This window comes from Molossus molossus, unplaced genomic scaffold, assembly GCF_014108415.1.
Source record: "Molossus molossus isolate mMolMol1 unplaced genomic scaffold, mMolMol1.p scaffold_m16_p_1, whole genome shotgun sequence".
Lineage (NCBI taxonomy): Eukaryota > Metazoa > Chordata > Mammalia > Chiroptera > Molossidae > Molossus > Molossus molossus.
The window spans coordinates 188,244,749-188,260,283 of record NW_023425344.1 but is presented as its reverse complement, the minus strand read 5'-3'; the positions used below and the strand labels follow the sequence as shown (position 1 = coordinate 188,260,283).

The window sequence follows — 15,535 nt, the reverse complement described above, 5'->3', positions numbered from 1 at the left end:
TTAATCAACTTGCCTTTAAAGTGGGGAAATAGTATGAAAGAAATCTCCCTACTCTGCTGTTAATTTTGTAGTTTGCAAAGGTCAAATAATTCTTTTGGAAAAGCTTTCTTGGAGCTCCCACAATTATTTCTATTTATACTCCATAGCTTCTTCTATTATTCATTAATAGGACAGTGGGCCCTGGAAAGACTGTGTGATGGAAGGGGGCGTGGGAGTCAGGGGAAGGCAGGGGGTGTCTTTTCTTTTTCCTTTTGGCTACTTTTCCATTTTCTATTTTATCTCCACAAGCCCAGGTGGCTCTCTCCAGCTAAGGAAGCTTCCAGTAGCACCATTTCATAAAGCCACTCAAATTGTACTCATGGCTTCAATCGCCAGCCCTTGATTTTTAAAAATTTTGTTTTTTGTGACACCAGATTAAGATGTGTTTTGGGCCCGTTGACTATATATGCAATCAAAATTGTCGTATTTTTCTTAACTGACTTTCCTCAACAACAACACAGTGTTCATTAAAGACTCAGAAGGGTTCCGATCCTAGAAAAGTCCTCCCATTTCTTCCTAAATGTTCTCAGCTGTGGTGTTAGCAAGGCTCTTGCTGCTTGGGACATAGCCAGTGAGAGGACTTGGGAAATCCCTAGAAATGAGGCACTGTATGTGCTTTTATCTGGGAATGAATCTGTTTTCATAATTCACTCATCAGTTACTTTCATTCTTTTGTCATAAACATAAACCTATGACCATATCTTTCTTATTTGTGTCTTTCTTGCATTGAGAAAAAAGAGAGTCAAGCTTAACCATTAACCTCCCTTTACCTTTTTACTTAATGAAGGGGAGACTTCTTGAAGGTCCTCTGATGGGAAGGGCCCTCCTGGTTTGCTCTCAGTCATCATAGAAATGGGAGTTCTTCATCCTAGGATTGGGCTTGAGCCCAAAATTTTGTTTGCATTTGTATGATCTTGTTTGAAAAGACTGACTCAGGACTGTGGTTCAGCTACAGCATGTTAAGCTAGAACAGCTGCTGTGAACCATGCAGGGGCCAAGTTTTCCCTCATAAGGTTGGCTCTATGGGAAAATGCTCCTACATAGAAGGAAGTGGGGTGGTAAGTTGAACAGGTCTTCCTCTAAGCAGTATAACAGAAAGTTCACAGAATTTGGATTGGACAGATCTGGGTTCAGACTTGTTTACCAGCTGTAGGATGTTAAGCTTTGGTTACTTAAACTTCTGATGCTTTAGTTTTCTGCTCTAAATGGAGACAAATATAAGTACATTAGACAGTCATTGTAAAAGCTCAATGAGACAATGCATATGGGAAGAGAATTTTTGACAAATGCTGTCTTCCTTCCTTTCCTGCTTCTCCTTTCTTTCAGCGTCAATTCAAAGTGCATAAGCTGAGAGTTGGGAAAATGGACTGCTCTTAGGATCTTGGCACAGGGCAGTGGGGGAACACCCTCTTCTTTTGTGATGTGGCCTGGATGTTTCCTGGCAGGAAACCTTCATAAGGCAGATATTTGTAATGCAGAGAATGCTTCCAGTAAATTTAGTCTGGGCACAGATGTTGACAAAAAGCCTAACTAGAATGAGGGAAGGCAGAGGAATACTTGGTTTTGTCAATTTCAGAGTTGCACAGATGAATGTCTCAGAATCCTCAAGTCTTGAGACATCTAATTTGGGAAACTAGCTACAGGTAAACACCTAGATGTTCTGAAAGTTATCCAAAATAAATGATTAACTATTCTTTCTGTATTATTACTCTCATTATATATACCATTGAGGATTGTGCATGGAATATAGTTGAGGCAGACAGGTTTACTTTACAAATCTATCATATATGAGGGTCTAATGTACATTAATAGCTGGGCCATACCTCCCTGGTAATGACTTTTTAAGCCCAAGAGAGGAGAAAGTCTTGTTTCTGGGAGTAGGAGACTTATTCATTTAAGGAGTCCGCTCCATTTTGGAGCACAGTAGGTTTTTGTGCTGGATGTCTTCTACCTGCCCCTCCTGTTACCCCTTCCCACTCTTCTCTCTGGCCTGCAGGCTGACTTATAGGGTTTACACTCATAGGTTTCCTTGAACTTTGGCTTTTACTTAGGCTGTGTCACTGGGGATCCCTGGGAAGACATAGATCAAAGGGAGAAAGAAGATTGAGATCAAAGTATTTATTCTTCCCAACTGTCTCCCTGAATTGTCACTTCAAATTAGCTGAGTCCCTCAACATAAAGTGACTCTTCTTCTAAAGGCTGCAAATTCTACATACCTTTGTCTGTTAAGGTCCAGTAATGTCTCTCTTTCCTTATCCCCTCCCTTCTGGCTTAGATGGAAACATTTTTATTGCTACTAAGTCCTTGGTTACTTCATTATCCTTTTTCTTTCCCTATACTCCCATGCACACTTTTGTATAGTCCCTTTATAAATGAACCTGTCTCCAGTTATCCTTGTTCAATGTCATCTATTTCCTCTTTGGATTCCGAATGAGTCATAGCCTTAAATATACATTGAATGGATGAGTCAGTGAATCACTAAGTTAATGCATTATTTCATATAATTTTTAAAATAGTGGTCAAGAGCAAGAGATTTAGAGGTAGCTAAATATGGGCTCAAATTCTGGCTCTGACACCTACCAGACAAGAAATCTTAGGTAAGTTACTTAAATTTTTTAAACCTCAGGTTCATTATTAGTAAACTAAGGATAACTAATCTGTTGGCTTGTTTTAAACATTAGCTGAGATAATAGATAAAAAGCACATATATACATTGCCTAATGCATAGCAGATGCTTAATAAATTAATTCATCAAGCAATTATTTATAGAGTACCTACTATGTGTCAGGCACTATGCTAATTACTCATTTTAAATTAATAATGTGAACAAAACAAATATTATCCCTTCACTCATGTGGTTTTGAGTCTGGTAGAAGACAGAGACTTTAACATCAAACAATTGTAGTAATGAATATCTAATCTCAAACTGAGAAAAGTGCTCTGAAGTAAAAGAACATGGACTCACAAGAGTATATAATGCAGGGACATGAAGGGAAAGAGCAAGTTAACTAAAAGGCACATTGTGGGTAAAGGAACTGTTGCAGGTGTGAGGATGGTGAGGTAAAAAACAAAACTCAAGCAGGCCAGTGTGGAGCATGAAGAGTAAGAAGGACAGAGATGAATGAGTTGCCTGAAGATGCAGATGGGGGCTGGACCATGTAGGACCCTGTGGTCTGTATCCACAATTTTGGTCTTTATCCTAAGAGCATTAGGAAGACATTGAAAGTTTTCAAACAAATGGTGTGTGTTTATATGTTACATTTCAAAAGTTCACTTCTGACTACAGTGTTTGTAAAGTTGATAAATAGCAGATCCCAGAAAAAAATGTATGACTATGGCGGGGAAGGAGGAAAAATATTGATTAGAATTGGGGACAGAATGGATTAAGGGAGACAAAGATACTAGGCTTTTGTTATAGTCCAGTTGAGAGATGATGGTACTTTGGATTAGAGTGTGAGTCATGAAGATAGACTGGCTCCTAGGTTTCTGTGAGCTTTCACAGCTGAATGAGAAGTGGTATCCTTCACTGAGGTGAGGGACTCTGGAGCATGGAGACCATGGAGGATAGAGACGGACAAATGACGAGATTACAAATGGGGCTGGACAAGGGCCACTTGAGAAGTCTAGGAAAGATTCAGGTGGCGATGTCATATAGGCAATTAAATATGTGCATTTATACATATGGATTTCTAGAGCTCAGAGGAGCAATCTGAGCTGGAGATACACATTTGGTCTATAAATGGTAATCGGAGTTGTCGTCTTAGGTGAGATTGCCCAGGGGAGGTGAATTGAAAATGTCGAGAAGAGGGCCGATGCCTGAGTCTTAGTGAATCCCAGTATTTTATGGCTGGGTAGAGAGTGGTGGTCATCATGGAAGGAAGGAGCTACCAAAGAGCTAGAAGGAAAAGCAGGAGAAGATTGTAACATGGAAGCTAAAGGAAGAGTGTGTTTCAAAAGAATGAAATAGACAACAGAGTCAAAGGCTGCTGAGAGGTCAAAGAAGGCATAGAAAATATTGGTGATAACACCAGATCTGTTTGAGTGATTGGCCCAGGAACTAGGTTGAGTAACGAGTAAGATATGAGGAAACATGGACCGTTGAGTATAGAAATGTTTTTCAAGAGATGTGGCTTTGAAGGCAAGACGAGCTGTATATGTATATCAACAGCTGTGCTGTGGATATATTTAAATAATTGCTTAAAAATCCATTAAATGGATTCTTTGCTAGTCTGTGCATGTATGTATGCCTAAGAAATGTAAATTTGTAGCATAAAACTGACCTGTCCTTATTTCAGCTTTTAGCAATCACAAACTTTACTTGCCTTTTGTTATCTTTACTGTAAAATTAATATTTCCCACCCTCATTGTCCACATGATTTTAATAAATGATTTTGAGAAAATGTGGGTGGCCTCCTTTATACAGCAGTGGCTGGGAACAGGGCACTGGGTACAATTTTCGACTCAAACAGTGAATTGTTCTGAGACCCAAACTTTGCTTCAATTTGTTTTCAAAGTAAATGAAAGTCTTTAAGAATGTGCTCATTCTTCCCTGACTTTCGGAATGGCATGTAACTGCATGTGTGTCTCCCCTTCTTTTTTTCATTTCTCCTCCCCTTCTGTATTAAATGGCTTCATGAACTGAAAATAACCATGGGAAAAAATGTGGAGAGGGCACACTAGAGAAATCAGGTATAATTAAAATGTAATCACTTCTATTTTGTCCACAGGAAATCTCTAGCAATATATTCTAACATTCTCCTTTGTTTTTTTTGTTTTTTTTTTATAAATTTATTTATTTATTTTTTTGTTACAGATATTTTACCTTTTTTACCCCATTGGCACCCCCCATCCCACCCCACCTCTGCCTCGTCCCCGGCTTAGTTGTCCATGTCCATTGGTCATGCATATATGCATATAAGTTCTGTGGTTTATCTCTTACCACCACCCCCAACCCCCTCCACCCCCTCTTCTGAGGGATGTCAGTCTGTGCCCTACTTCCATGTTTCTGGGTCTACTGTATTCCTCAGACTGTTATGTTCATTATATTCCGTATATAAGTGAGATCATGTGATATTTGTCTTTTTCTGCTTGGCTTCTTTCACTTAGAATAATACTTTCCAGGTCCCTCCATGTCGTCTCAAAGGATAAGAGATCTTTCTTTCTTACAGCTGCATAGTACTCCATTGTCTATATGTACCACAGCTTTTCTATCCATTCATCTACTGATGGACTCTTGGGCTGTTTCCAGATCTTAGCTATTGTAAATAGTGCTGCTATGAACATGGGGGTACATATATTCTTCCTGATTGGTGTTTCAGGCTTCTTAGGGTATATTCCTAGCAGTGGGATCACTGGGTCAAATGGAAGTTCAATTTTTAATTTTTTGAGGTAACACCATATTGTTTTCCATAGTGGCTGCACCAGTCTGCATTCCCACCAGCAGTGTATTAGAGTCCCCTTTTCTCCACACCCTCGCCAACACTTGTTTGATGATTTGTTGATGGCGGCCATTCTGACAGGTGTGAGGTGATACCTCATTGTTGTTTGAATTTACATCTCTCTGATGATTAGTGATGTTGAGCATTTCTTCATATGTCTTTTGGCCATTTGTATGTCCTGTTTGGAGAGGTGTCTATTCAGCTCCTCTGCCCATTTTTTAATTGGGTTCTTTGTCTTCCTTATGTTGAGTTGTAGGAGCACTCTATATATATTGGAAATTAACCCCTTATCTGATACATCATTGGCAATGATGTTCTCCCATACAGTGGGTTGCCTTTCCATTTTGATGATTGTTTCTTTTGCTGTGCAGAAGCTTTTTAGTTTGATGTAGTCCCATGTGTTCATTTTTACCTTTGTTTCTGTTGCCTTAGGTGATGTATCAGTGAAAATTCTGCTCCGTATATGATGTCCGAAATTTTGTTGCCTACATTTTCTTCTAGAATTTTTATGGATTCATGGGTCACATTTAAGTCTTTTATCCATTTTGAGTTTATTTTTGTGTATGGTGTAAGTCGATGATCTAGTTTCATTTTTTTGCATGTAGCTGTCCAATTTTCCCAACACCATTTATTAAAGAGGCTGTCTTTACTCCTCTGTATGCTCTTGCCACCTTTGTCAAATATTAATTGAGCGTATTGCCTTGGGTCCATTTCTGGGTTTTCAGTTCTGTTCCACTGGTCTATATGCCTGTTCTTGTGCCAGTACCAGGCTGTTTTGGTTACAGTCGCTTTGTAGTATAACCTGATATCTGGTATTGTGATCCCACCTACTTTGTTCTTCTTTTTCAAGATTGCTGTGGCTATTCGGGGTCTTTTTTGGTTCCATATGAACTTTTGAAGTATTTGTTCTAGTTCTATGAAATATGTCGTTGGTATTTTGATGGGGATTGCATTGAATCTATAGATTGCTTTGGGTAGTATGGACATTTTAATGATGTTAATTCTTCCAATCCATGAACAGGGTATGTGCTTCCACTTTTTTATATCTTCCTCTATTTCTTTTTTCAATGACCTGTAGTTTTCTGCAAATAGGTCCTTTACTTCTTTGGTTAAGTTTATTCCTAGGTATCGTAATTTTTTTGGCGCGATGGTAAATAGGATTGTTTTTTCAGTTTCTCTTTCTGTGAGTTCATCATTGGTGTACAAGAATGCCGTTGATTTCTTTTTTTTTATTTTATCCTCACCCGAGGATATTTCTCCATTTTTTGTACAGATAGAGTGGGAGGGAGAGAGAGAGAGAAACATCAACGTGAAGGGACACATCGAGTGGCTGCCACCCGCACGACCAACCTGAGCCGGGGACAAACTGCAACCGAAGTACGTGCCCTTAGCGGGAACCGAACCCGGGTCTCTCGGACCGCAGGCCGACGCTCTAACCGCTGAGCCAAACCGGGCAGGGCATGCCGTTGATTTCTTGATGTTAATTTTGTATCCTGCTACTTTGCCAAATTCATTTATTAAGTCTAGTAGATTTTTGATGGAGTCTTTAGGGTTTTCTAGGTATAATATTATGTCATCTGCAAATAATGACAGTTTCACTTCCTCCTTTCCAATTTGGATCCCTTTTATTTTTTCTTCATGTCTGATTGCTGTGGCTAAGACTTCCAGTACAATGTTAAATAAGAGTGGCGAAAGTGGACATCCCTGTCTTGTTCCTGTTCTTAATAGAAATGTTTTTAGTTTCTGTCCATTGAGTATGATGTTGGCTGTAGGTCTTTCATATATGGCCTTTATTATGTCGAGATATGATCTCTCTATTCCTACATTGCTGAGCGTTTTTATCAGAAATGGATGCTGGATTTTGTCGAAGGCTTTTTCAGCATCTATTGATATGATCATGTAGTTTTTATTCTTCATTTTGTTTATGTGGTGTACCACGTTTATTGATTTGCGAATATTGTACCAGCCTTGCATCCCTGGAATGAATCTCACTTGGTCATGGTGAATAATTTTTTTGATGTATTTCTGGATCCGATTTGCTAATATTTTGTTCAGGATTTTGTCATCTATGTTCATCAGGGATATTGGCCTGTAGTTTTCTTTCTTTGAAGTGTCTTTTTCTGGTTTTGGAATTAGAATTATGCTGGCCTCATAGAACATGTTTGGAAGTCTTCCTTCTTCTTGAATATTTTGAAATAGTTTGAGGAGAATGGGTGTTAGTTCTTTTTTGAATGTTCAGTAAAACTCCCCCGTGAAGCCATCCGGGACTGGGCTTTTGTTTGCTGGGAGAGTCTTGATTACCTCTTCAATTTCCTTTGTTGTTATTGGTCTGTTCAAGTTTTCTATCTCTTCTGGGAATAGTTTTGGGAGACTGTGTGTTTCTAGAAATTTGTCCATTTTGCTTAGATTGTCGAATTTGTTGCCATATAGTTGTTCAGAGTTGTTAACGATCTTTTGTATTTCCGTGGTGTTGGTTGTTACTTCTCCTCTTTCATTTCTGATTTTGTGTATTTGGGTTCTCTCTCTTTGTTTCTTGCGAGTCTAGCTAAGGGTCCATCAATCTTGTTTATCTTTTCGAAAAACCAGTTCTTTGTTTCATTGATCCTTTGAATTGTTTTTTTGGTCTCTATGTCATTTATTTCTGCTCTGATCTTTACTATTTCCTTCCTTCTACTTGCTCTGGGGTTTTCTTTTTGTTTGCTTTCTAATTCTTTAAGTTGTGAGGTTAGACAGTTAATTAGAAATTTTTCTTGTTTTTTTGAGGTAGGCCTGTAGTGCTATGAACTTCCCTCTCAGAACTGCTTTCGCTGCATCCCATAGATTTTGTGTTGTTGTGTGTTCATTTTCATTGGTTTCCAGGAAGTTTTTAATTTCTTCCTTGATCTCCTCGGTGACCCATTCATTGTTTAATAACATGCTAATTAGCCTCCATGTGTTGAAATGTCTTTGCATGTTCTTGTTGCAATTGATTTCTAGTTTCATGCCATTGTGATCTGAGATGCTTGATATGATTTCAATCTTCTTGAACTTGTAGAGACTTAGTTTGTGTCCTAACGTGTGGTCTATCTTTGAGAATGTCCCATCTGCACTTGAGAAGAATGTGTATTCTGTAGTTTTGGGGTGTAATTCTCTGTAGATATCTATTAAATCCATTTGGTCTAGTGCTTCATTTAGAGTCTCTGTTTCCTTGCTAATTTTTTTGCCTAGAGGATCTATCCAGTGCTGTCAACGGGGTGTTGAAGTCCCCTGCTATGATTGTGTTGTTGTCGATTTCTCCTTGGAAGTCCTCCAGAAGATTTTTAATATATTTTGGTGCTCCTGTATTGGGTGCATATATGTTTATCAAGGTTATATCTTCCTGTTGGATAGATTCTTTCAATATTATATAGTGGCCTTCTTTGTCTCTAGTTATGGACTTCATTTTGAAATCTATTTTATCAGATATGAGAATTGTTACCCCAGCTTTTTTTTGCTTTCCATTTGCTTGGAAAAATTTTTTCCATCCCTTCACTTTCAACCTATGTGAGTCTTTTGTTGAGAGGTGGGTCTCTTGTAACCAACATATAGATGAGTCATGCTTTCTTATCCAATCAGCTACTCTGTCTTTTTATGGGAGCATTCAATCCATTTATGTTTAAGGTGATTATTGATATGTACTTACTTATTGCCATTTTTGTTTAGTGTGGTTCTATTTTTCTTCCCATTTCTACTGCTATTTACAGCAGTCCTTTTAACATTTCTTGCAGTGCTGTTTGGTGCTAATGTATTCCCTTAGCCTTTTTTTTTGTCTGGGAAGCTCATTATTTGATCTTCTATTTTGAATGATAGCCTTGCTGGGTAGAGTAGTCTTGGATTCATATTCTTGTTTTTCATGACTTTGATTGCTTCATGCCATTCTCTTCTGGCCTGTAGTGTTTCTTGTGAGAAGTCAGCTGAGAGCCTTATGGGGTTCCCTTTGTTGGTAACCTGTTGCTTATCTCTTGCTGATTTTAGGATTCTCTCTTTGTCTTTAATTTGTGACATTTTAATTACTATGTGTCTTGGTGTGGGCCTGTTTGGGTTCTTCTTACTTGGGACTCTCTGTGCTTCTTGAACTTGAATGCCTTCTTCCTTCACCAAATTAGGGAAGTTTTCTGTCACTATTTTTTTGAATATATTCTCTATCCCTTGCTCATATTCTTCTTCTTCGGGGACTCCTATGATGCGGATATTATTACATTTCCAGTTGTCCCACAGTTCTCTTAAGATATCTTCCTGTTTTTTAATAGTTTTTTCCTTTTGTTTTTCTGATTGGTTGATTTTTTCTACCCTGTCTTCTAATTCACTGATCCGGTCCTCAGCTTCCTCTACTCTGCTTTTTAAACCTTCCAATGTGTTTTTCATTTCTGATATGTCATTTTTTGTCTCTTCTTGATGGTTTTTAATTTCCAATTGGCTTATTTTCAGTGTCTCTATGTCCTTACTCATGCTGTTCAGCTTCCTCAAGATCATGGCTCTGAATTCTAGCTCTGTTAACATGCCTAATTGCTCCACATTGATCTCATCTTTGGTGGAGGCCTCTTGCTCTTTCATTTGGCTTCTGTTTCTGTGTTTCACCATTTTGGCTATCACTGTGGGCTTTGGAGCCTGTCAAGTTCTCCCTGTGGGTGTTGGTGTTCTGCTGTTTGTGGCTCCCTCTCCTGTTTTTAGATGAGCGAGGGAGGACCCACGTTGAACACCACTGTCAAGTCTTACTTTCCTGGTTAAAGTTGCCAGCCCAGGAAAGGTACTGTTATCCTCTAGCTTTTTGCCTGGAGGCTAGCAGTCTAGGTTACTTGATGAGTTTTGGGTTGTCAGTTGATTGAAAAGCTCCCTCAGGTGCTCAGCACAGGGGGATTTCCTGAGGGTGGGGCAGATGCTGGTTGTTAATGAGCTTCAATTAACACTTCAATGGCCCACAGGGTGGGGTTGGATCTCCGAGGGAGGGGCTGCTGCCTCTCCCCAGAGCCCTGGGAAGGAGAAATATGCCCACAGTCCTACATGGCTGCACTCAGCCAAAGCTCTGAGCGCCCTCCAGATCCCGAGTGTCCCCACACAGTTCCAGTCCAGTCTGCCCTCCCTCTGCCAGAGCCCAAGGTGAGTGGCTGTGGCTGTTTTAGCCTCTGTCCCGGCTCTGCGCTGTGGAGCCGCCTGGGAGTGTAACCCGAGGGCGCTGCTCCCAGCTGAGGCCGCTGCAGAGCTGCCAACCCTGAGCTGCCAACCCTGGGCTCCCAGCCCCCGTCTCGCGCCTTCACAAGCCTACCGGGATGGAGTCAGTGTCCCTCGTTATATGGTCCTCGCAAGCTGCTTTTCTGTTGCTTTTTCCCGTCAATTTGTCTGTGTTATAGTTGTAATTCCAGTTTGGTTCTGGGAGACGGTCTGTGTAGCTTCCGTTCACTCCGCCGCCATTTTTCTGTTCCCTGACATTGTCCTTTATTAACCACCTAATAATCTACCTCTAAGGCAGTTAATAATATTCTTAGAATTCCTTGAACAAGGTACTTAGTATATCACATGATAGTGTATTACATTTACCTAAAATTAATCTAACACAAAATTAAAACAATTCTTGCCCTTACATAAAGTACGTATTACAGAAACAGTGTGTAATACACAGTAAATGTTTAAATTATTTGCTCATGTATTGTTTGCAGTTATTCTAGTTTCTCTATTAAAGGCATCTCAAATCTTTTTGGGAAACAGATTCAGAATTTGATTTCTTATTTTAACTTTTCATTTTTGATGTGAGTGTTCGGAATTGCATTTATTACTGCATTCTTTTTAACATTTTTCAAACTATTCCTCACTTTAATTGACTTAATTATTTTTAACTGTTTCAAACTACAAGCATATTTTTACACAGATTTTGGAAAAATAGCATTTCTTAAACCTTTCGATTATAAGTTCTGTCTGGATTTATTTTATGCTTAGAAGACCATAACAGTTTCCAAGATGAGTTGTTCAGTCACCAGTTGAGAATCATATACAAGTTAATAATGGCTCTTGCTGCTCTTAATAAAAGTCAAATTATTTTGAAAGATATATTCTTTTCTTTTCAGGTACATTTGATATGAGTAGGAATTTCTCCTCTTCTTCCTCCTCCTTATCATCATCATCATCATCATCATCATGATCTAATCATTTCAAAGTTATTAAAAAAATTTTTTTTTTTGCAGGTCCTGACACTAAACTAATGCAGAACAGTGGTAAGACAAAGTTTAAAAGGACAAGCATTGATAGATTGATGAATACACTAGTACTGTGGGTAAGTTACTACAACAAAATTAGGCAATATCAGTAATCATTGTTATCTTAATATGTTTATTACATTTTGCTGAAAATTCTTTCAGAAGTATACATTCTCCTTGTGTAGTTTGTTTTTGGGGATTCTGTATTTTTAGCCCAGTTATATAGCCCTCTACTTTCCAAATGATGATTTCTTAACCATTGGTAGAGTTTCTTATGAGAGGAGGTTGATGCTTATGGAGGTTTCATGGTCCTGCAAGTTCTCCATATTCCAAAGATTTGTTTTTGAGAAACAAAACATATATATATATACACACACATATATATATATACACACACACACACACATATATACACACACACATATATATATAAATATAAATATATATATATATATTTTTTTTTTGGTACGTGCCCCTAGCAGGAACCGAACCTGGGACTCTCTGGTCCACAGGCTGATGCTCCAACCGCTGAGCCAAACCGGCCAGGGCCAAAACATAATTTTTAAGGTAGTTTGGTCTTTCTGTTGTCTTACTTTTGCTCACATCCTCTCTACACAGCTTATAGACAGGTCAGGCTTCATGAATGTGTGACTTATTCAGTTGCACAGGGTCCCCACTCTAAAACACCTCACATTTATTACTGATCTGCGATTGCTATGTAGGCATTTTTTTAAAGAAATTTTTAATAAATTTTGAACAGGTTACACATTTTTATTTTGCACTAGGCCCTGAAAATAATGTAACTGATTCTACTTATGAATCCTTTAATGCCTAAGTCACAGTTCTAGCTCATGGTTATCTCTTTCCTCTGTTTTTTTTTTTTTTTTTAAATTATTTCCTCTGCCACCCATTTACTAAAACAGTCAGGTATTCCTTGTATCCTACCCTTGTTTCAGTTACTCTCGTGCTGCCTCAGTCTGTGGAATCTAATGGTTAACTGATTTTTCATGAAATACTGCTTTGCCTCCTTATATAGGGGTTCAGTTTCAGGACATTAACTTTGAAATACAAGGGCAGTAACTTTGGACCATGTTCCTCTACCTGCCCCATCACGGACTCACAAACAATGATAAAATCTGAGCTCAATATTTATTTGCTTAACTGATATGTAATAGTGGGATTCTGAATAAGGAAGGAAAGAAGGAAATGGACTCTTATTTGGGTACAAAATATTGCCCAGGCTCTGTTTTACTTTCAGTATTAACCTCACACCTGGACTTTTCTCCCGCTACCACTGTCCTTTTGGGGCAGAATCCATGGGTCAAGAGAACATGCCCGGAAGGAGTCTGTGCCCCCCTCCCAGAATTTCCAATGTAAAGACCCTGAGTTCACTTCTAGGGCTTGCATGGGATTGTACATCTTTTCACCACAGAGTAAAATTACTGGGTTGTGAAGCAAGGACTGTCCCAATTTTTATACTAGAAAATTGGATGATCCATTGGGGAATTAGAAGTGGAATCCAGCCTTAAATTTGGTCATTTAATGCTAAGTATCATGAATTTTAATGCTCTTAAAGTAATTCAGTTAAATTAATTTGTAGTATCAGCCATTGAAAAAAACATGATACTGCGTGATACAAGTACCACAATATTAGGATTTCAGGGACTCACAGTTCTACTTTTCTCTAACACATGGTTTTCTTTTTCTTTAAATTAATTAATTTAATTTGTTACAGATGTTTCTCCTTTTCCCCCCGCTGATTCCCCCCTCCCCCTCCCTCCCCACCCTGTCCCCCGCTTTGTTGTCCATGTCCATTGTTCATGAACACATGCATATAAGTTTTGTGGTTTATCTCTCCTCCCCCTCTTCTGCGGATTGTCAGTCTGTATCCCACTTCCACGTCTCTGGGACCACCCCATTCCTCAGACTGTTATGTTCATTATATTCCACAAATAAGTGAGATACTTGTCTTTCTCTGTTTGGCTTGTTTCGCTTAGGATAATACTTTCCAGGTCCCTCCATGTCGTCTCAAAGGATAAGAGATCTTTCTTTCTTACAGCTGCATAGTACTCCATTGTGTATATGTACCACCGGTTTTTTTTTTTATCAATACATCTACTGATGGACATTTGGGCTGTTTCCAGATCTTAGCTATTGTAAATAGTGCTGCGATGAACATGGGGGTACATATATTCTTCCTGATTGGAGTTTCAGGCTTCTTAGGATATATTCTTAGAAGTGGGATCACTGGGTCAAATGGCAGTTCAATTTTTAATTTTTTGAGGTAATACAATATTGTTGTCCATAGTGGCTGCACCAGTCTGCATTCCCACCAGCAGTGTACTAGAGTTCCCTTTTCTCCACACCCTCTCCAACACTTGTTTTATGATTTGTTGATAGTGGCAATTCTGACAGGTGTGAGGTGATAGCTCATTGTTGTTTTAATTTGCATCTCTCTGATGATTAGTGATGTAGAGCATTTCTTCATATGTCTCTTAGCCATTTGTATGTCCTGTTTGGAGACGTGTCTATTTCATTCCTCTGCCTATTTTTCAATTGGGTTCTTTGTCTTCCTTTGTTGAGTTGTATGAGCACTCTATATATATTGGAAATTAACCCCTTATCTGATATATCATTGGCAATTATGCTCTCCCATACAGTGGATTGCCTTTTTATTTTGAAGATTGTATCTTTTGTTGTGCAGAAGCTTTTGAGTTTGATGTAGTCCCATGTGTTCATTTTCTGCTTTGGTTGTGTTGCCTTAGGTGATGCATCAGTGAAAATTCTGCTGTGTATGATGTCCAAAATTTTCTTGTCTACCTTTTCTTCTAGGATTTTTATGGATTCATGAGATACATTTAAGTCTTTTATCCATTTTGAGTTTATTCTTGTGTATGGTGTAAGTTGATGGTCTAGTTTCATTTTTTTTTTTTTTTTGCATGTAGCTGTCCAATTTTCCCAGCACCATTTATTAAAGAGGCTGTCTTTACTCCTCTGTATGCTCTTGCCACCTTTGTCAAATATTAATTGAGCATATTGCCTTGGGTCCATTTCTGGGTTCTCTGTTCTGTTCCACTGGTCTATATGCCTGTTCTTGTACCAGTACCAGGTTGTTTGATTACAGTGGCTTTGTAGTATAACCTAAAATCTGGTAATGTGATCCCTCCTACTTTGTTCTTTTTCAAGATTGCTGTGGCTATTTGAGGTCTTTTTGGGTTCCATATGAACTTTTGAAGCATTTGTTCTAGTTCTGTGAAGTATGTTGTTGGTATTTTGATGGGGATTGCATTGAATCTATAGATTCCTTTGAGTAGTATGGACATTTTAATGATGTTAATTCTTCCAATCCATGAACAAGGTATGTGCTTCCGCTTTTTTATATCTTCTTCTATTTGTTTTTTCAATGATCTGTAGTTTTCTGCAAATAGGTCCTTTACTTCTTTGGTTAAGTTTATTCCTAGGTATCTTAATTTTTTTGCCACAATAGTAAATGGGATTGTTTTCTTAGTTTCTCTTTCTGTGAGTTCATCATTGGTGTATAAAAATGCCATCGATTTCTTGATGTTAATTTTTTATCCTGCTACTTTGCCAAATTAATTTATTAAGTCTAATTTTTGATGGAGTCTTTGGGGTTTTCTACGTATAATATCATGTTATCTGCGAATAATGACAATTTCACTTCCTCTTTTCCTATTTGGATCCTTTTTATTTTTTCTTCCTGTTGGATTGCTGTGGCTAAGACTTCCAGTACTATGTTAAATAAGAGTGGCGAAATTGGGCATCCTTGTCTTGTTCCTGTTCTTGAGGGAAATGCTTTTAATTTCTGCCCATTGAGTATGCTGTTGGCTGTAG

General features: G+C 38.5%; 1 protein-coding gene across 8 annotated transcripts in view; it reads left to right on the top strand.

Moving 5' to 3' along the window:
* The window catches only part of ATP8B4 (ATPase phospholipid transporting 8B4 (putative)), a 254,349-nt gene that overhangs the window by 137,776 nt on the left and 101,038 nt on the right, over window positions 1–15,535 (top strand). For all 8 annotated transcript variants that reach the window (XM_036258122.1, XM_036258114.1, XM_036258105.1 and 5 more), the window contains one exon: window positions 11,672–11,760. In XM_036258122.1, the coding sequence (XP_036114015.1) occupies window positions 11,672–11,760 (89 nt within the window). The remainder of the gene's footprint in view (window positions 1–11,671; window positions 11,761–15,535) is intronic.